General features: G+C 52.5%; 1 protein-coding gene across 1 annotated transcript in view; it reads left to right on the top strand.

Annotated features, from left to right (window-relative positions):
- SLC24A3 (solute carrier family 24 member 3) overlaps positions 1–22,328 on the top strand; it is a gene marked incomplete at its 5' end in the record, with an annotated part of 409,035 nt that overhangs the window by 362,962 nt on the left and 23,745 nt on the right. The window contains 4 exons of the mRNA XM_029062489.1: positions 6,542–6,616; positions 16,451–16,476; positions 20,632–20,685; positions 22,013–22,146. Of these exons, the coding sequence (XP_028918322.1) occupies positions 6,542–6,616; positions 16,451–16,476; positions 20,632–20,685; positions 22,013–22,146 (289 nt within the window). The remainder of the gene's footprint in view (positions 1–6,541; positions 6,617–16,450; positions 16,477–20,631; positions 20,686–22,012; positions 22,147–22,328) is intronic.

Here is a 22,328-nt window from a genome sequence, read left to right as displayed (position 1 = left end):
AGAAATGAGTCCATTCCATTCCATTCAATCTCCTTCGGTTCCCTTCTGCCCGTTCACCTCAACTCCTCCCGGCAGTCGTTGGTGGTGGAGGCTGAGTCCCGGTGGAGCCCCTTCCCCTCCCCGTGGATGAGGGTTGGGGGCCCGGGGCGGCACAGCCAACAACAGCACCAACCAGTAGACAGCTTTGGCCACCTGGTGACCAGCCGTGACGTAGTGGATAGAACCCGGGGTCTGGGAGTCAGAAGGTCATGAGTTCTAATCCCGGCTCGGCCACTTGGCCGTAATAATAACGACGGTAACCGTTAAGCACTTACTATGTGCCGGGCACCGTACTAAGCACTGGGTGGATGCAAGCAAATCGGGTTGGACTCAGTCCCCGTCCCACGTGGGGCTCACAGTCTCCATCCCCATTTTATAGATGAGGGAACTGAGGAAGAGAGAAGTGAAACGATTTGCCCGAGGTCACACCGCAGACAAGTGGCAGAGCCGGGATTAGAACCCAAATCCTTCTGAGTCCCAGGCCCGGGGTCTATCCATTACACCATGTTGCTTCTCTATTATCATTATTATTATTATTATCCCAGAATGTAAGACACTCCACCTCCACCTTTGCCCTCTTGTCCTCCTCCTCTTCCCTGGTCGTCAAGAGGAAGAGGGAAAGTGGGAGAAATCGAGGTGGGGGTGGAGGGGGGGGGGGTGATCCTAAAATCCTGAGTTTCAACTAAAACAATAAGCCTGACCTAATTAGGCTTCGTCGCCTTCATCTGTGCTATGATAAATTACAGAGTCATGCAGTACAGAGCTGGAGATCTGGGCTAAGGAAAAATATATCATCTGGCAGGGGGAAGTTTTCAAATTATCCTCCTGGAGGGGTAGAGGGGCGAGGATGAGGAGAGGATGGAGTGGTTCTTTTATTTTCAAACGTTCCTCTCCATTTTCTGGGTTGTTTTTTGTTTTTTTGGTAATCTCCAGGGATTCTCCGTAAAGTAGAGGTGAATGTCTTATTTTAGGTTTTAGCTTGAAAGTTGCTGATTTCGCAGCCTAAGAGCCGCGTCGCCTGTGACGGTACTTTTGATCTCTTTGATCCTGATAAATGTCAGCTTCTGAAGGAGGTCAGTCGTGACGATAACGGCAGAGCCAACCGGCTTGGGGCATTCACTGAGAAGGGTGCTGTATTAGATACCTCCCGAGGGCAGAGCACTGCATTAGGCGGCCTAGGGTATGCAGAGCGGTGTCCCGGTCGCTGCCCTCTACCAAACACTCAGTACAAAATGTACCAAATGCTTAGTCTTTACGGAGCTCTTTCCTGAGTGCCTGATGTACGCGGAGCACCATCTACCGTGTGCCGAGCACTGTCCTGGATATTCACTAATAATAATAGTGTTGGTATTTGTTAAGCGCTTACTATGTGCAGAGCACCGTTCTAAGCGCTGGGGTAGGCACGGGGGAATCAGGTTGTCCCACGTGGGGCTCACAGTCTTCATCCCCATTTTCCAGATGAGGTCACTGAGGCCCAGGGAAGTGAAGTGTCTTGCCCACAGTCATACAGCTGACGAGTGGCCGAGCCGGGATTCGAACCCGTGACCCCTGACTCCAAAGCCCACGCTCTTTCCACTGAGCCATGCTGCAGGGCTCTGTGCTGACAACCTACTCTGTGCAGAACACTGTACGGGAGACCTGCTGTGTGCAGAGCACAGTCCCGAGCCCCTGCTGTGTGCAGAGGACTTAATTGGGTCCTGTATTTGACATGAAACGTAGGTCCAAATTTCCCCTGCTGAGATTATTTGAAATTGAACAGGCAGCAGAACCCGCTCCCGCTAGGAGAAACCAGAGGAAGGAAGTCCTTTCTTTAGAGTCAAATTCCCCATGCTTCACGGAAGGACCTGAAGGCAGTCATGGGACTCTGTGCCCATTTTTTTTTTAACCATTCGCTTTGTGCCGAGCGCAGGACTAAATTCATTCATTCATTCAATGGTATTTATTGAGCGCTTACTATGTGCAGAGCACTGTACTAAGCGCTTGGAATGGACAAGTCGGCAACAGATAGAGACGGTCCCTACCCTTTGACGGGCTTACGGTCTAGAAGACAGTAGGTGATCATGTTGGACACGGTCCCGTCCCATATAGGGCTCACAGTCTAAGGAGTAGGATTTAATCCTCATTTTACGAAGGGAAGTTAAGTGACTTGTCCAAGGTCACACAGCAGACAAGGGCCGGAGCTGGGATTAGAACCCAGGAGCTCTGACTCCCCGGGCCCGTGCTCTTTCCACCGGGTCACGCCGTCTGCCCATTCCGGAGCAAACCTACCTGCCGTTGCCCCAGGGCCCCGAATATCAGAGCAAATGCGCCCGGCTCGGTGAACTTCAGTCAGGAGGAGCACATTCCCCGCTGTGTCCATCTCTTCATCCCAACTGGTGTCAGATCTCTGTTCTTGGGCAAGCGGGAGGAGAGAGCAGTTAAAACTGCCTTCCGTCTCCGCCACTCACAAAACCAGTGGCAGCTCTGTGAAACCAAAGGAATTTTTACCCTCTGAAAGAAACGAGAAGAAAGTTCCTTCCGAATACCCTGCCCTGATCTGTCCTTGGGCCTGTGACTTTGAGTCTCCTTGGTTTGGCATGAGGTTCCCCGAGAGATTGAGGGGGGCAGCTGTTCCCCCCGACTGTCTTCATCTACCCTGTCCCACTGACTATTTGGATATCAGTCAGTGTCCTCTCTGGGTTAACCAATCGATGATGACGATGATGATATTTGTTAAGCGCTTCCTATGTACGAAACAAATGCAAAGCACTCTTCTAAGTGCTGGGGTAGATACCCAGGTTAATCAGGTCGGATACAGTCCTTGTCCCACGTGGGGTTCGCAGTCCGAGTTGGAGAGCGAATAGGTATTTCATCCCCATTTTACAGTCGAGGAAATGAGGCTTAGAAAAGTGAAATCACTTGTCCAGGGTCACACAGCAGACAAGGGGCAGATTGGAACCCAAGTCCCCCGGCTCCCATGTCGGTGCTCTGTCCACTAATTATATTACTTCTCCTAATCAGTGGTATTTATCGAATACTTACTGTGTGTGCAAAGCGAGTACTCGCTGTGTGGGCGAAGCCGTATTCTAAGCTCTTGGGAGAGCACACTCCCCTGCCTACATGAAGCTTACAGTCTAGAAAGGGAGATGGACATTAAAGTAAATTACGGATATAGACGTAAGTGCTGTGACGCTGAGGGTAGGATGATTATCAAGAGCTTAAAGGGCAGAGATCCAACTGTAAGGACTGTGCAAAAAGGAAAGGAATTAGGGCAATGAGGGCTTAGTCAGGGATAGTTCCTTGAAGAAAATATGATTCAAATAAGATTTTAAAGGAGGGGAGAGTCGCGGTCTGTCAGATATGAGGGGGGAGAGAGTTCCAGGCCAGAGGGAGGATGTGGGTGAGGGGTAACCCAAGCATGATTATTAGTATGTAAAACTAAGCCCTAAGAGATTTCCCCAAACTGAGCTGAACTAAGCTAAAAGCAACGCAACATAGGGCATGATTGCAGCTCTCGTGGTTTCTGGAGTCCAATTTCTCAATCCAGTTTCACGTCTATTCGGAGTTCCAGCACACGCATTTTCTGGTCTGCCCTTGGAGGCTAGGTCTTGTCCTCCCACCCAGCTGTGCAAAACCACTGATAAATTCCACCCTGGCTCAGTTTCCTCTTCAACCCCTGAATCGTCCCAGTTGAAAAGGAATTCTCCAGTCACTCTAGCCCCATGTGAGTAGATTTTGTCTCCAAATCCCGGGAGTTAGCATGGGTGTCATCCTGCCTGTCGCACCATGTTGTGGATAAACGAAGACAGCTTCTTCCCTTACAAATTATAATCACGGTACTTGTTAAGCGCTTACTACGTGCCGTTCTAATTCTGGGTTAGAGAAACGTTAATCAGGTTGAACACGGTCTCTGTCCCACAGGGGGCTCATAGAATAGGAGAGAGAACAGATATTTAATCCCCATTTTGCAGACGGGGGAACTGAGGAACAGAGAAGTTAAATGATTTATCCAGGGCAAGTGGCAGAGCTGGGTTTAGAACCCAGGACCTCTGATTCCCGCTTTCCGCTAGGCCATGCTGCTTCTCTTCCCATTTGGGTATAATAATAATAATAGTGGTATTTGTTCAAGTACTTACTGGGTGCCAAGAACCGTACTAAGCACTGGGGTAGATACAAGCTAATCAGGTCCGACGTGGGGCTCGTAGTCGGATGATAATGATTATTATTATTAAATTGACTCTATTTATCGCCATCGTTCTTGTCTGCCCGTCTCCCCCGATTAGACCGTAAGCCCGTCAAAGGGCAGGGACCGTCTCTATCTGTGGCCGACTTGTTCATTCCAAGCGCTTAGTACAGTGCTCTGCACATAGTAGGCGCTCAAGAGATACTATTGAATGAATGAATGATGGTATTTGCTAAGCACTTACTATGTGCTAGGCACTGTCCTAAGTGCTGGGGTAGATACAAGGCAGTCACAGTCCCTGTCCCACATGGGGCTCACAGTCTTAATCCCCATTTGACAGAAGAGGTACCTGAGGGTCAGAGAAGTGAAAGTCGCGATAGAGCCGTGATTAGAACCCAGGTCTTCTGGCTCCCGGGCCCCGGCTCCTTCCACTAAGCCACGCTGCTTCCCAACATACTGTTCCTCCCAGTGTCCCATTGCCTCTGGTCAAGGACAGAGTTCCAGGTTGGATGGACCAGCGAGGGCTGCGAGCGGGAGAGGCAGCTGCACCATCAGAGAAAGTCTTTGCCTCCCTCCACCCATAGGAAGCGGCGTCCGTATTAACGGGCTCCTGGAAGGAGACCCCGATTGCCCTAGAGCAACGGGGCGGTCGGGGGTCCCTCCCCCAAAACTCTCTAGGTTCAGGGGGATTAACCGTGGCTCGTATCCCGCTGAATGCACAGAGAACGTAAGATGAGACTGTCGATGCGGGCATGGACTGTGTTTATCAACCCTATCACGTTGTGTTCTCCCAAGCACGGTGCTCTGCACACTGTACGTGCTCAATAAATACAATTGATTGGTAATGAAATGAGGAGTGGCTAGCATTTTCCCTCGTCGGGATAGCCAAATGCCCGAAGCCCGTGCTGCGCTCATTAATGCAGCTAATGTACTTAAATTCATTTCCTAGGTCCTTCAGTAACTTAGTATTATTTATTTGCTATTGTCTTAATGAGATGCTCATCCCCTCGATTCTGTTTCTCGCTATTGTTCTCGTCTGTCCGTCTCCCCCGATTAGACCGTAAGCCCGTCAGAGGGCAGGGACCGTCTCTATCTGTTACCGATTTGTCCATTCCAAGCGCTTAGTACAGTGCTCTGCCCGTAGGAAGCGCTCAATAAATACTACTGAATGAATGAAGGAATGAGTTTTTCACGTTATAGTGTGCTGAGCACCGAGTGCCGATCTTTTTCTGTGGCGTTTAGCTCACTATGTGTCAAGCACAGTTCTAAGCGCTGGGGTAGATACGCAATCAGGTCAGACACAGTCCCTGTCCCACCCGGGGTTCACAGTCTAAGCAGGAGGGAGAACAGGTGTTGAATCATCATTTTACAGTTGAGGAAACTGAGGCCCAGAGAAGTGAAGTGATTTGCCCAAGGTCACACAGCAGGCAACCTAGAACCCAGGTACTCTGACTCTCAGGCCCGTGCTCTTTCCGCTAGACCACGCTGCTTCCCCGCTTCTCATTGGGTACGGAAGCAGCGTGGCTCAGTGGAAAGAGCCCGGGCTTGGGAGTCAGAGGTTATGGGTTCGAATCCCAGCTCTGCCACTTGTCAGCTGTGTGACTGTGGGCAAGTCGCTTCTCTGTGCCTCAGTTACCTCATCTGTAAAATGGGGATGAAGACTGTGACCCCCCACGTGGGACAACCTGATCATCCTGTATCTCCCCCAGCCCTTAGAACAGTGCTCTGCGCATAGTAAGCGTTTAACCAATGCCAACATTATTAGAACGTTTAATTGGGTGCCATTTGGGGGAGAGCACTGCGCTGTGTTTGGGGGCATAGGCGAGAAGTAAAAGATAGAGTTCCTCCCCTTGAGGAGCTTACAGTCCGGGGGGGAACCAGTCAGACCCAGTTGGAATAAATGCAATGGAAATGGAAGGAGAAATCCAGAGAGAGCTGTTAACGACAAAAGCCAGCGAGAGATAAATCAGTGAAACAGATAGATGTAGATCTAAGGATTAGACCGTAAGCCCGTCAGTGGGCAGGGACTGTCTCTATCTGTTGCCGATTTGTACATTTCAAGCGCTTAGTACAGCGCTCTGCGCATAGTAAGCGCTCAATAAATACTATTGAATGAATAAGGGGGGGGCTGAGGTGAACGACTGTCTGGTGGAGCGATCAGACTAGGAAACTGGGACAAGTTGGGGCTTCTGGAGGTCACTTGCCAGGCTGTTGTCTACCCACTGACCCCCCACCTCCTTGGGTTCAAGGAGATATTATCTCTCAGGAGAATTATTGCCACCCAGTGAAGTTTTGAGACCTAACCATCTTCGGTTTCCTTCTGTGTGCTTTTCCACTTAGGTTGTGGCTCTGTCGTCATGGTGTCTCCTGAGGGATTCAACATACTACACGTTGTCTGTCGTGGCCCTTATCGTGGTAAGCCCGTGATTATCGTTATGATTATTATCGTTGTTGTTAATGTACCTGTCAAGCGTTTACTATATATTAAGTACTGTTCTAAGCGCCGGGGTAGACACAACAGTGCTCGGCACATAGTAAGCGCTTAACAAATACCATCGTTATTATACAACTTAGATTGGACATAGTCCAGGTCCCACATGGGTCTCACAGTCTGAGTAGCGAGGAAAATAAATATCGAATCCCCGTTTTATAGATGAGGGCAGGCTCGGAGCGGGACCGGTGGGGCGGAAAAGGAAATCTGAAAAATTCAACGCTCTGCTTATTGTATAGATATGGTATTCGTTCTTGAGCTTCAGCGTGGAGTCTTAGTGAAATAATTCAAGTGGAAGGGTTACTCTGACCTGAAATAAACAGGATAACAGAGAACTGAGGTGTAGTGTGAGATTCTGGTCTTTCGGGAAATTGGCACGGGCCCCCGCCCCGTGTCGTGTCGCTGATTCACGTGCTCCCGCGGAACGGGACCGCTCCTTGGCAGCGGTGGGCTGGGTGAGGGAAATAATGCTTATCGTTATTAGCAATCCTAAAAATCATGGTGGAATTTGTACAGCCCTCGCTGTGTGCCGGGCAGCGTAATAAGCATTGGGACGGATACAGGGCACCCAGCCGGACACGAAACGGGGCTCCGTTCTCGGGGAAGGGCCGCGGAACCCCGAAGGTGCGGGAGCTTCAGACCGTTCGGTTCGGCCCCGGGTTCCTTTAAATAAACAAGCGATTCATCGCCCAGCCCCTGCAGGGGATGGTTTGCTTCTCGATGGAGACACAGAGCAGACTCATCCAGGAATATTTCTCCCTCTATGGCAAATTGGCCTGAACTAGTTTTTTTTTTTCTGTTCTCAGCAAGACATCTCCTGCAGAATATGAAAAATAGCTTGTCTCCTGCCTAACTCAGGCCCAGCGGCAGCCTAGATAAGGGAAATGGAACTGTTAGTAACGAAGTGTGAGGCAGGAGAGAGATTTCACTTCCCCGGGCTCAACTCTCACAATAATCACTGTGGTGTCTGTTAAGCGCTTACTGTGTGCCATACACGCTACTAAGCGCTGGGGCAGATACAAGGTAATCAGGTCGGATACAGTCTCTGTCCCACACGGAGCTCGTAGTCTTAATCCCCGTTTTACAGATGAAGTAACTGAGGGACAGCAAAATGAAGTGACTTGTCCAAGGTCGCACAGCAGGAAAGTGGTGAGGCCGGGATTAGAACCCAGATCCTTCTGACTTCCAGACCCGTGCTTTATCCACCAGGCCACGCTGCTTCTCTGCTTGTTATTAAGGGACTTGTTATTCTGGTGGGTGTTTGTTAAGCACTTACTATGTGCCGGGGTGTTGTCTTATGCCGTCAAGTCGTGTCTGCCCTTAGTGACGCCATGGACACAGCTCTCCCGGAGCGCCCCACCTCCCTCTGCGATGGTTCCGGTTGTGGATCCAGAGAGTTTTCTTAGTAAAAACATGGAAGCGGTTTACCACTGCCTCCTTCTGTGCTGGATAGATACAAGAAAATCAGGCTGGACACAGTCCCATTCCACATGCAGCTCACAGACCAAGTAGGAGGGAATAGGAATTAATCCCCATTTTGTAATAATACTAATGATGGTATTTGTTAAGCGCTTACTACGTGCAGAGCACCGTTCTAAGCGCTGGGGTAGACACAGGGGAATCAGGTTGTCCCACGTGGGGCTCACAGTCTTCATCCCCATTTTACAGATGAGGGAACTGAGGCACAGAGAAGTTAAGTGACTTGCCCACAGTCACGCAGCTGACAAGTGGCAGAGCTGGGATTCGAACTCACTTGTAGATAAAGAAACTGAAGCAATAATAATACTAATTGTGATATTTGTTAAGGGCTAACTATATATATCAGACGCTGTACTAAGTCCCAGGGTAAATATAAAAATTGGGTTGGACGCAATCCCTGTTCCACATGGGGCTCACAGTCTTAATCCCCATTTTCCAGATGAGGTGATAATAATGTTGGTATCTGTTAAGCGCTTACTATGTGCAGGGCACTGTTCTAAGCACTGGGGGAGATACAGGGTCATCGGGTCGTCCCACGTGAGGCTCACGGTTAATCCCCATTTTACGGATGAGGTAACTGAGGCCCAGAGAAGTGAAGCGACTCGCCCACGGTCACACAGCTGACAAGTGGCAGAGCCGGGAGTCGAACCCATGACCCCTGACTCCGAAGCCCGGGCTCTTTCCACTGAGCCACGCGCGGAGAAGTTAAGGGCCTTGTCCAAGGTCACACAGCAGACAAGCGGTAGAACTGGGATTAGAACCCAGATCTTTGACTCCCAGGCCCGTGCTCTGCTCTTCCCACTGGGCCATGCTGCTTCTCTAAGAGCCTGACATTTAACTGCCCTGCCCAATAATCCCCACTTCCCCCACCCCCAGAAGCCCTCCCATTTCTGGGTCTGTGCAGCGAAAGAGCGTAGAGGCTGGAGAGGCCCTGGACACACAGACAGAAGTGGCTTACCTGCTTGCTTCCTTCCTCCTGCCTAGGTCTTGGTCCAGATGCGCGTCATGGTGCTGCGAGTCTCTTAAAATACGCTAATGGCATTTGGGGCCTGGTGTCTCCCTCTGGCCTCTCTTCACCTTGGTCCTAAGATGCTTTGTAAAAACGCACGAATTCTTAGGCATCTAACACCAACCAAGAATTCTGCAGGCTGAATCAAGCCGCATTCAGCGTTTTTGCCAAAACCACCCAGAACCTCATGTCCCTAAAGTCTGATTCTCTCTCGATGATCTCCCTCTCTCTTGAACTCCTTCCCCTGCTCTCCTTCTCTCCTGTTCTCCTTTTCCTGCTCTCCTCTCCTGTTCTTCTTTTCCTGCTCTCCTCTCCTGTTCTTCTTTTCCTGCTCTCCTCTCCTTTTCTCCTTTTCCTGCTCTCTTCCTCTCCTATTCTCCTTTTCCTGCTCTCTTCCTCTCCTATTCTTTTCCTGCCCTCCTTTCCTATTCTCTTTTTCCTGCTTTCCTTCTCCTGCTTTCCTTTCCTGCTATTCTTTACCGGCTCTCCTCCTCTACTTTTCTTTTTTCCGGCTTTTCTCTCCTGGTCTTCTTTACCTGCTCTCTTCTCCTTCTCTTTTTTTTCCTCCTCTCCTCCTTTTCTGTTCTCTTTTTCCTGCCCTTCTCCTCTCCTGCTTTGTTTTTTCCTGCTCTCTTCCTCTCCTGTTCTCTTTTTCCTGCTTCTCCTCCTCTCCTGTTTTGTTGTTTTCCTGCTCTCCTCCTCTCCTGTTCTATTTTCCTGCTCTCCTCCCCGTTCTCTTTTTCCTGCTCTCCTCCTCTCCTTTTCCTGATCCCCTCTCCTGTTTTCCTTCTCCTTCTCTCTCCTGGTCTCCCTTTCCTGCTGTCCTCGCCTGTGCTTTTCCTATCTCTTCCTTTCGCTATCCAGATCACAGAAGTAATGATCTCTGGATCTCTGTCCCACTGATCTGGCTTTTGTCAATGATCCATTCCTTGCCCGGACCCTAGATTTTAACCTCTTTCCCGCAGCGTGGCTCAGTGGAAAGAGCCCGGGCTTGGGAGTCAGAGGACAGGGGTTCGAATTCCGGCTCTGCCACTTTTCAGCTGGGTGACCGTGAGCAAGTCACTTCACTTCTCTGGGCCCCGGTTCCCTCATCTGTAAAGTGGGGATGAAGACTGGGAGCCTCACGTGGGCCAACCTGATGACCCTGTATCTCCCCCAGTGCTTAGAACAGTGCCCTGCACATAGTAAGCGCTTAACAAATGCCAACATTATTATCATTATTATTATTACTCTGTCTCAGGGATCGCTAACCCCAGGACAGAACAGCTACTTCATAGGGATCGCCGCCTGTGAAATTCAGTTATTGAGAGAAAGGTCAAACGCAGGAAAAAGGAAAGAAGTGGAATTTGAGGGAGAGAAGCGAAGAGATAGAAGTGGAAGGGAGAGCGAGAGAATGCAGTTCTGCAGGGGGTATTCCCACCTACCACCTTCTGCACCCCCACAGTTATCAACGTTCACCTCTCACCTGCCACAGAACCCGCCTGCAACTAGCATCCCGTCTCCCCAGCCCGTGGGCCGCCATTCCAGTTTCATTTAGTGAAAACGTTACTGTGATTTGCATAAGCGTGTGATTTACATAAGCTCAAATCTCTCAATCCATCGTTAATTCAGCAGCCGGGAGGGAAGAGAACTTGCTTTCTTCTTGCCTCTCTGCTTGATAAAGGCAACCGCGAGCAATCGGAAGGGGGAGAATGGGCAGCCGTGAAAGAGCACGTTGGGAAGCTGCCGTCGGCGGGCAGAGTTTAGATCTGGAATTTGAACGGCTGAGCCTCTTCCCGGATCCGGGCCCGCCGGCCGTGGGCCGTGGAAGCTGATGCCGGGGCTCAGTGAGCGGCGGCAGGGCGGAGGAGCCTGAGGAGAGGGGGCAAGGGGCCCGTGTCCTCTCCCAAAAGAACACGGGCTTTGGAGTCGGGGGTCATGAGTTCGAATCCCAGCTCTGCCACTTGTCAGCTGTGTGACTGTGGGCAAGTCACTTCACTTCTCTGCGCCCCAGTTACCTCGTCTGTAAAATGGGGATGAAGACTGTAAGCCTCACGTGGGACAACCTGATTCCCCTGTCTCTATACCCCAGCACTTAGAACAGTGCTCTGCACGTAGTAAGCGCTTAACAAATGCCAACATTATTATTATTATTATTATTATTCCTCTGGGGAAGACGGGGGTAGAGTCACCGCCTGGCCTCTCTGTGCAGCTCGGTCCCAGGAGTGGGGCTGGGCCACCGGGGAGGAAGGAAGGGCTCAGAAGGCTTTTCCCTTCCACCCTAAAGCATCTTTTTGCCCCCATCCTCCTCCGTGCCACGCTGACGGGTCGGGCAGAGCCCCTGGCACGGTGTCATTAGGGGCCCAGGATTTCCATTCTGGCTGACTTGAGCGCTAGTGGTGTTCCTTGGCCGGGAGGAGAGCGATGGGGAGAGCGCGGGCTTTTGAGGAATCAGGGAGGGACGCACAGAGAAGTCCGCCCACCGCTGCAGACTGTCACCCCACTCTGCACCCCTCATAGGCCGGGCAGGGAGGCCCCGGCAGACAGGGACCTGAGACTCCCTGGTTGCCAACGCGTAGCCAAAACGAGCAGGTACGTGTTCCTTGGAGATGCATTTCCAAGTGAAACACCCACCCCGTCGGGGTCTTCAGATCAGGCGAGTGATCTTCCCATGGATCCCACCAAGGGGTCCCCCCTCTAATGACAGGGAATTCCTCCCTTCCTAATCAAAGCCGCGTGTTGAGCCCTACGGGAAGCATTCATTCGGTCGTATTTATTGAGCGCTTACTGTGTGCAGAGCACTGTACTAAGCGGTTGGGAGAGTACGATGCAGCAATAAACAGTCACAGTCCCTGCCCACAACGGGCTTACAGTCTAAAGACATCAATACAAATAAATAAAATTAGAGATAGGTACATCGGGCTTCTCGGATGAGATGTGCCTTCAGTGAGGCTTTGAAGGAGGAGAGAGTAATTGTCAGATTTGAGGAAGGAGGCTGTTCCAAGCCAGAGGTAATAATAATAAATAATGTTGGTATTTGTTAAGCGCTTACTATGTGCAGAGCACCGTTCTAAGCGCTGGGGTAGACACAGGGGAATCAGGTTGTCCCCCGTGGGGCTCGCAGTCTTCATCCTCATTTTACAGATGAGGTAACTGAGGCACAGAGAAGTTAAGCGACTCGCCCACGGCCACGCAGCTGACAGGTGGCAGAGCCGGGATTCGAACTCATGAGCTCTGACTCCGAAGCCCGGGCTCTTTCCACTGAGCCACGCTGCCAGGGGTCAACAGCGAGACAGGCAAGAAGGAGGCACAGTGAGAAGGTTAGCGGCAGAGGAGCGGAGTGTGCGGGCTGGGTTGTAGAAGAAGAGAAGCGAGGTGAGGTGGTGCAGCAAAAGCAACATTGCAAGACCTATTCTGAGCACCGCAGCGCTGCACCTGCAGAGACTGGAGTCAGTCACGTGGCCACTCGGGGGTGGGAAAGTTGACCTCTCTCTTCCTTGAGTGACCACCCAGAGCACGGGACACTGCGCACGTTACACCAGGTGGGCAACATAACCTAATGACCTCATACAGAACTTTGTCGGGAAATCTATCTGGCTCTCCCCACTCTTCAGTCTTGTCTTATGCCGTCGCGTCGTCCCCGACCCATAGCGACGCCACGGACACATCTCTCCCAGAACGCCCCACCTCCATCTGCAAACTTTCCGGTAGTGGATCCAGAGAGTTTTCTTGGTAAGAATGCAGAAGCGCTTTGCCATTGCTCCTTCCGCACAGTGAACCCGGGTCTCCGCCCTCGACTGTCTCCCGTGCCGCCGCCGCCCGGCACGGGTGAGTTTTGACCCGTAGCGGATGGCCTGCCGCTCGCCGGCCGCTGGCCAAGCTAGGAACGGAACGGGACGGGCCTCCGCTCGACTCTCCCTCCCGTAGCCGAGACGGGTAGAGGACCGGAAACTCTCCAGGCGCGACCCTGAGAGGGGAGCCTTAAGTCAGCACCATAAAATTCGTAGAAGGCAAGGATGAATGCAGTCCCCTGTCCATTTTGATCAGTCAATGACGGCATTTATTGAGAGCCTGCTATGTACGGAGCACTGTGCTAAGCGTTTGGGAGCTATAACAGTATAACCGAGTTGGTAGACGTGATCGTCGAACAGTTAGCAGACCTCCACCCTGCCACGCTTCAAAAGTCCCAACCGGAAAGTTCTAACAGAGCTGTGAGGTTGCCGGCAGATGCGCTCACCTGCCTCCCCTTCCGACAGGCTCCATCGAGACAGCTCCGGCCTCGCCTATCTTCCAAATCAATCAAGCAATCAATCGGTCATATTTATTGAGCACTTACTGTGTGCAGAGCACGGTACTAAGTGCTTTTTACGGTATTTACTAAGCGCTTACTGTGCCAAGCACTGTTTCGAGCGCTGGAGTAGGTACAAGGTAATCAGGTTGTCCCACGCGGGGCTGACAGTCTTAATCCCCATTTTCCAGATGAGGGAACTGAGGCACGGAGAAGAGGAGTGATTTTCCCAAGGTCACACAGCGGACAAGCGGCGGAGCCGGGGTTAGAACCCACGTCCTCTGGCTCCCAAGCCCGTGCCATTTAATAATAATGATGATGTCGGTATTTGTTAAGCGCTTACTAGGTGCCGAGCACTGTTCTAAGCGCTGGGGGGAGATACAGGGGAATCGGGTTGTCCCCCGTGGGGCTCACACACTTTTAATCCCCATTTTACAGATGAGGGAACTGAGGCACAGAGAAGTTAAGTGACTTGCCCAAAATCACACAGCACTAAGCCGCGCTGCTTCTTCACATTCGGGAGAGTACAATGGAACAATATTACGGAGGCGTTCCCTGCTCACAACGAGTTTACAATCTAGAGGGGGGGACAGACAGGAATATGAACAGATGTTATCGCTACGTACAGAAGTGCTGTGGGACTGAAGGAGGGGAGAAGAAAGGGAGCAAATCCCAGCAGAAAGGCAACCCGGAAGGGATTGGGAGAAGAGGAAAGGGGGTGTTAGGAAGGTCTCGTGGAGGAGATGGGCCTTCGATAAGGCTCTGAAAGAGAGGAGAGGAACCGTCTGTCGGATACGAAGAGGGAGGACGTTCCAGGCCAGAGGCGGGACGTGGGCGAGAGGTCGGCGGCGAGATAGAGGAGACCGAGGCCCAGTGAATCGGTCGGCACTGAAGGAGCAAAGAGTGCGGGCCGGGTTGTAGTAGGAGAGCAGCGAGGTGAGGTAAGAGGGGCCAAGGTGGGCGAGACTTGGGCCCATCTCCTTTGGAAGTTGCAGTCGAAGCGGTGCGCCTTCAGTGATAAAAGTGATAGGAACCAAGTGGCCAAAAATGAACGATTAATTCAATTTAAATAAACCAAGTGATAATCCTGAATGTTAAGAGTGACCGAAGGGGTGACCGGAGAAGTGGGAATTAACCTGAGAATACCTTCTGGAGGAGAGGGGATTTCAGAGGCTTTGAAGAAGGAGAGGGACCTTTGCGTTGACAGATTCCCAGCGCTTAGAACAGTGCTCGGCACATAGTAAGCGCTTAACAAATACCAACATTATTATTAAAAGAGAGGAGGTCCAGGAAGGGGTCCCGGAAGCAGCTGGGAAGTTGCTCTCAAAGGGCAAACGAGAATAATAATAATAATTATGGTATTTGTTAAGCGCTTATTATGTGCCAGGCGCTGTACTAAGCACTGAGGTGAATAGAAGCAAATCGGGTCAGACGCGGTCTCTTGCTCACCGTCTCAATCCCCATTGTATAGATGAGGTAACTGAAGCACAGAGAAGTTAAGGGGCTTACCCAAGATCACACAGCAGACAAGGGGAGGAGCTGGAATTAGAACGCGTGACTCTTTGACTCCCAGGCCCGTGCTCTATCCACTACGCCAGGCCACTTCAAATAAATATGAGCTTGGAGTTGCAGTGATCACTCTGGTATTTAACTGAGTGCTTGCTCTGTGCAGAGCACTGTACTAAGCGCTTGGGAGAGGACAGCACGACAGAAATAGCAGAGCCGTTCCCTGCCCACAAGAGAGGAGGAAGGTTTCATCGCTTATCAACCGAAAGCCAGTTCGTTCATTCATTCTACCGTAGTTATTGAGCACTTACTGTGTGCAGAGCACTGTACCGAGCGCTCGGCATGTACAATTGGGATAGTTGGGCCGGGGGAACGTCGAGCCCCCCTCCCCGGGGGGCTTGTGAGGCGAAGTGGCCCTCGGGCTGATGCCGGTCTGTCTCCTGTAGCCTGCTCCATGCTGACTTTCATCTTCATCTCCATCCCTGGGGGCTCTCCCTGGAAACATTCATTCATTCACTAGTATTTATTGAGCGCTTACTATGTGCAGAGCACTGGACTAAGCGCTTGGAATGGACAATTCGGCAACAGATAAGAGACAATCCCTGCCCACTGACGGGCTTACAGTCTAATCGGGGGAGACGGACGGACGAAAACAACAGCAATAAATGGAATCAAGGGGATGTACATCTCATTAACAAAATAAATAGGGACAAAAGACACGTGGAGCCAGCGGCCCCCCTCACGGTAACCAAGCCTCCCTGTTTTCGGCCTTTCCCGTGACCCGTCAGACATGTCGATCGGATTAATGATGGTATTTGTCAAGCGCTTTTTTACGCGCCGGGCACCGTACCGGGGTAGATACAAGGTAATCAGGTCGGACCCGACCCCTGTCCCGCACGGGGTTCCCGGTCTTAATCCCCGTCTTATAGACGAGGGGACCGAGGCCCAGAGAAGTGAGGTGACTTGCCCAAGGTCACCCAGGAGACGGGTGGCGGAGCCAGGATTAGAAATGAGGTCCCGGGCCCGTGCTCTTTCCACTGGGCCCCGCTGCTTCGTCCGGTTTACCGAGGCCTTGCTGACCTCTGTTAATAATAAGGTTGGTATTTGTTCAGCGCTTACTATGTGCAGAGCACTGTTTCTAAGCGCTGGGGGGAGATACAGGGTAATGAGGTCGTCCCGTGTGAGGCTCCCATTTTACAGATGAGGTAACCGAGGCCCAGGGAAGTTAAGTGACTTGCCCACAGTCGCACAGCTGACAAGCGGTGAGCTGTGACAAGAAGGGAACATCCATCCGGAACCCAAACCCTCCTTCGCGTCTTGCGCCCTTTCCCCTCTGTCCCCCCAGATCCTGTAGGGCAAGCGGGGGACAGGGTGGGCTCCGCCCCATCCTCCCCCCGACCTCCCGGCTAGCAAGGTGGGGGACGGGATCCAGTCTCGGCCGGGAGACCCGCACGCGGGCCCGGAGCTGGTCTAATCCGCCTTTTATTTCCTCCACAGTTTATTTACGACGAAAAGGTCTCCTGGTGAGTATCGCCGTCTTCCGCTTTCTAATCCCCTCGCCCGGTCTCCTCCACAACCGTGGACGGGGTGGAGAGACGAGCCCGGGGGACGGGTCGGCAGCTTCTGGGAGCTGGCCCGGCTGCTGGTTTTCAGGCCGCCCCCCTTCAACGAACGGATGACTAAAATTCCTCTTCCCGCAACCTCACGCGAAGCAACAGCGGGCACCAAAATCAGACCACCGCGCTGAGCCGTGGCGTTCGCGGAGCGCTGTACTGAACAGCAGGTTTGCGGAAGAGTGAGCAGCGAGCAATGTCTGCCGTGCGTGGTACTGAGCGGTAGTGTTTGCAGAGGAGCGTACCGAGTGGCAGTGTTTACAGATCACTGGACCGAGCCCCAGGGTTTGCAGAGCACTGTACCGAGCGGTGATGTTTGCAGAGCCCAACCGTAATGATAATGTCGGCGTTGGTTAAGCGCTTACTACGTGCCGAGCGCCGTTGTAAGCGCTGGCGGAGATACAGGGTCATCAGGTGGTCCCACGTGAGGCTCACAGTCTTCATCCCCATTTTACAGATAAGGTAACTGAGGCAAAGAGAAATGAAGTGACTCGCCCACGGTCACCCAGCTGACAAGTGGCAGAGCCGGGATTCGAACTCATGACCCCTGACTCCCAAGCCCGGGCTCTTTCCGCTGAGCCGCGCTGCACCTGAGGGATGTACCAATTAGCGAAGTAGGTACGATCCCTGACTCTGAGCTTACAGTTCATTGAGGGAGGAAGTAGGCGTGACTTAAATGTGGCAGGGTTTTAAAAATGGGAGCGTAGATGATGATGACGGTACTTGCTAAGCGCTTACTATGTGCAGAGCACCGTTCTAAGCGGTGGGTTCTAATCCCGGCTCCGCCGCTTGTCAGCTGTGTGACCTTGGGCAAGTCACTTAACACCTCTGTGCCTCAGTTCCCTCATCCGTAAAATGGAGATGAAGACTGTGAGCCCTAAGTGGGACAACCCGATTCCCTTGTATCTCCCCCAGCGCTTAGAACGGTGCTTGGCGCATAGTAAGCGCTCAACAGATACCAACATTATTATCACGAGGCAGGCAGGTTGTCCCACGTGGGGCTCCCAGTCTTAATCCCCATTCTGCAGATGAGGGAACTGAGACGCCGGGAAGCGAAGTGACTTGCCCAAAGTCACCCGGCTGATTAAATAGCCACATATAAATGAATCAGTTACCGATAAATTGGTAAGTCCGTAAGTGCTAAGGTGGAGATTAGGCAGGGAAGGCCTCCTAGAGGAGGCGAGTTTTTCAGGAGCCTCTGAAGGTGGGGAGAGACGTGGTTCGGCCGATTTAAAAGGGAAGGAAGCAGTTCCTCCGTGCGGGACATCCGGTATAGTGCCTTGTACACGATAAGCCCTCAGCACAGTCCTGCGTACACGGTTGTTGCTCAGTTCATTAGGCCGCACGCAGTTGGGACTCAGAACGGTGTCCCCATTTCGGTATCAGTATTTATTCAGTATTCAGCGAGTGTTTACTGTGCGCTAAGCGCTTGTACTGAGCGCCCGGGAGAGGACCGAGCTGCTGGGCGTAGTCCCTGCCCACAAGGAACCGCGCATCGCTCCGCACGTAGTATCGCTCTCAGTCTACACCGCCGATCCTGTTACCGACGGTGATATTCCGGACACCCACTGATAATAATAATGATGTTGGTATCTGTTAAGCGCTTACTCTGTGCCGCGCACCGTTCTAAGCGCCGGGGTAGACACAGGGGAATCAGGTCGTCCCGCGTGGGGCTCACGCTCTTCATCCCCATTTTACAGATGAGGTGACTGAGGCCCAGAGAAGTGAAGTGACTCGCCCCCAGTCACCCAGCTGGCAAGTGGCCGAGCCGGGATTCGAACTCATGACCTCTGACTCCAAAGCCCGGGCTCTTTCCACTGAGCCACGCGGCAGTGGAAGCAGTCATCGGCATTTATCGAGCACTCGCTCTGTGCTGAACGCGGCACTGAAGGCGCGTAGTGAGAGCAGTCCTGGCCCTGAGAAGCTTCAGTCTGGGCGAGGAGGCAGTTACTGGTAGGGGGACGTAACGAAGTGGGAGGTTATATACATAAATCTTACCTGTGGTACATCACATCAGAAGCAGCGTGGCTTAGTGGAAAGAGCCCGGGCTTGGGAGTCAGAGGTCGTGGGTTCTAATCCCCGCTCCTTGTCTGCTGTGTGACCTTGGGTGAGTCACTTAACCTCTCTGTGCCTCAGTTACCTCATCTGTAAAAAAAAAAAAAAATAGGGATTAAAAAATGTGAGCCCCACGTGGGACGATCTGATTACCCTTTATCTACCCCGGCGCTTAGAACGGTGTTCTGCGCATAGTAAGCGCTTGACAAATACCATTATTATGATTATCACCATATACCAGCGGGGTCTATTCAGCGTGTGTACTCAGCCCGGTGATCAGTCATCTACCTGTACAGGGACGTACTAGATTCCTCGTAATGGACGTGCCAGGGCCTAAAGAGTGGGCATAATTAGTGACCCCCGCATGTATCTTGTAAGTGGCTTCATCAATCCGTGGCGTTTATTGAGTGCTTACTGTGTGCCGAGCACTGTAGTAAACACTTGGACAGAGGTCACGGGTTCTAATCTCCGCTCCACTGCCAGTCAGCTGTGTGACCTTGGGCAAGTTACTTCACTTCTCTGTGCCTCAGTTACCTCATCTGCCAAACGGGGATTAAAACTGTGAGCCCCACGTAGGACAACCCGATCACCTTGTAACCGCCAGCGCTTAGAACAGTGCTTTGCACATAGTAAGCGCTTAACAGATACCGCAATCTGTTTTTACCTTTAATAATTAGGGCGATGATTACGGTCCTCGGTAAGCGCCTACTGTGTTCCGAGCGCTGATGGGGATACAGGTTAGTCAGGTTGGACACAGTCCCCGTCCCACGTGGGGCTCACGGGCTTAATCCCCATTTTCCGGATGAGGTAACTGAGGCCCAGAGAAGTGAAGCGACTTGCCCGAGGTCACACGGCAGGCATGCGGCTGAGTGGAGATTAGAACCCATGACCTTCTGACTCCCAGACCCGGGCTCTTTCCACTCCGTCATGCTGCTTCTACTTCCAGTAGTTGGTAGACGTGATCCTTGGCTTAAGAAAGAGAAACGCATCCCAGCTTCTCCTCATCAGCACCTCTTCTCCACTCCTCCCCACCACCCGCCCCGCCCCACGTACGCACACCCATTGACCTTCGGGTAATTTTATCGTTATTTCATTATCATTTTGTTTATGGCACTGGTTGAACACTCACTACGCGTCCAGCGCCGTTCTAAGCACTGGGGTGGATACGAGTCACGGGGCTCACGGTGTAAGTAGGAAGAACGGGTTTCGGATCCCCATTTTGCGGATGAGGAAACTGAGGCACAGAGAAGTTAAGTGGCTTGCCCGAGGTCACGAAGCAGGAAACCGGCAGAGCCGGGATTAGCCAACAGCGAATCAGCTTCTTCGGCGGAAGGGTTCCAGGCCCCTCTGCGGACGGCAAGAGAGCCGTACCGGTCGCTCCCGGCCGGGCCTGAACGTTCCCGGTGGCTGGGGAAAGAATTTGAAAACTAACCCCCTTACCTGCCTCTTACCGCTTATTCGATGGACCGATCGATCCCCCCTCCCCACACCTTAGCCCTGCTCTTTTAATTTTAAGGAATTTGTTAAGCGCTTACTCTGTGCCGAGCACCGAACTAAGAGCAGGTATAATGGCAAGGTAATCAGGTTGGACGTAGTCCGTTCGTTCGTTCGTTCTTTCGGTCTTATTTATCGAGCACTCACTGAGTGCAAAACACTGTACTAAGTGCTTGGGAGAGTATGGGTCTCACAGACCTCACCCCCGTTTTCCAGATGGGGCAACTGAGGCACCGAGAAGCGATCTGCCCACGGTCAAACGGCAGATAGGTGGCGGAGCGGGGATTAGAACCCAGGTCCCCCTCTGCCCCCTGAAAGCCTTCCGCTTGGAGCAGCCCTCCCGCTTCCCCTGCGGCCCCGCCTCAGCCCTCGGGGCATCGGGGAGAGGACCCGGAAACCCTTGCCTGGCCGGACCTCCTGGAAGCCGGCGGGGTCCACGAGGTGTCATTCGAGGAGGGGACCGGGCCGACCGACATTTCCTGCCTTCCTCACTTGTTTTCCTGGGTTTTCCCACAGGTGGGAGTCGTTGGTCCTGGTTCTCATGTATCTGCTTTACATCGTGATCATGAAGTGAGTGAGGAGGCCCGGTCTCCATCCCTCCCGCACGACGCCGGCCCCGCGACTAACCCTCCCCCGGCTTTGCGGCCCGGGAGGGGACTCTTCGGCCCTTCCGCCTTCCCCTCTCTTTTTCCCCTTCCCCCTTGCCCTCTCCCGTGCCCCGGAGGAACCCAACTAGTGAAACTCAAGTCCATCCATCTAAGGGGTTCCTTCTGAGCTGCCGGATGGGAATTGGCCCCAAGGCCTGGAGCCTTTTGAGCTCCCTCCTTGGCCTCTCCCGGCCGCCGTCGAGGGGAATCGAGAGCCGAGCCCGCTTGGCCACGAGGTGTGGGCGGTCGATCGGTCAGTGTGGTACTGACTGACCGCTTACTACGGACGCAGTGCTGTGCTGAGCTCTTGGAAGAGTTCTGTTGTGCTACCCTGTCCTCTCCCAAGCCCTTCGTACAACGCTCTGCCCACAGTAAGCGCTCAGCAAACACGATCGACTGACTACCAAACAAGAGGTTTGGCAGACGCGTTCCCGTCCACGGGGAGCTTACGGTCTGGAGGTGGACACAGACGTTAATATAAATGAAATCGATTAGGACTGGGGTCCTCGCGGGTCCAGGCACTCAACTCAAGATACCATGGTAGTATTTATTGAGCGCTTACTATGTGCAGAGCACTGTACTGAGCACTTGGAATGTCCAAATCGGTAACAGATGGAGACGGTCCCTGCCCTTCGACGGGCTCGCGGTCTAATCGGGGGAGACAGACAAGAACAATAGCAATAAATAGAATTAAGGGGATGAACATCTCGTTGAAACAATAGTAAATAAATAGAATCAAGAATAGAATAGAATCAAGAATAGAATCAACCATAATAATAATAATAATAATAATAACAATAATGTTGGTATTTGTTAAGCGCTTACTATGCGCAGAGCACTGTTCTAAGCGCTGGGGTAGACATAGGGGTATCAGGTCATCCCACACGGGGCTCACAGTCTTCATCGCCATTTTACAGATGAGGTAACTGAGGCCCAGAGAAGTGAAGTGACTCGCCCACAGTCACGCAGCCGACAAGTGGCAGAGCTGGGATTCGAACTCATGACCTCTGACTCCAAAGCCCGGGCTCTCTCCACCGGGCCACGCTGCTTCTCACAGACACACAAACACATAAACACAAACACACCCACACCCACTCTTGGGCAAAGAGGAAATGTGGAAGCTGGCGGGGGTGGGCTCGTCGACACAGTTCTTTCCCACCTCCCCGGCCGATTCCTCCGTTCCAATCGCAGATCCGGGGAGTGCCCTCTGCAGCGGGGTTTTTTTTTTTTCCTCCCCTTCTGGGTTTCAGGTACAACGCCTGCATCCACCAGTGCTTCGAAAGGAGGAGCAAAAGCGCGGGGAACATGGTGAACGGGCTGGCCACCGCCACCGAGCTGGATGACAGCAGCAACTGTGACGCCACGGTGGTGCTGCTGAAGAAAGGTAAGCAGGGAGACGCGGGCGCAGTCGGGAAAGATGGAGAAGGCAGGAAGGTACAGCAGGCGGGGATGAAGGTCAGGTGGACAAGATCGGCCTGGCGTCTGCATTTTCGCCCATAGCACTCGATGGCTCGGGGTGGAGGAAGCATACTGCGGGTGGGATCTGGGGCTAAGGGCTGGTGGTAA

Source organism: Ornithorhynchus anatinus, chromosome 1, assembly GCF_004115215.2.
Source record: "Ornithorhynchus anatinus isolate Pmale09 chromosome 1, mOrnAna1.pri.v4, whole genome shotgun sequence".
Classification (NCBI taxonomy): Eukaryota; Metazoa; Chordata; class Mammalia; order Monotremata; family Ornithorhynchidae; genus Ornithorhynchus; species Ornithorhynchus anatinus.
The sequence above is the reverse complement of the archived record's forward strand: the minus strand, read 5'-3'. Positions and strand labels throughout refer to the sequence as shown.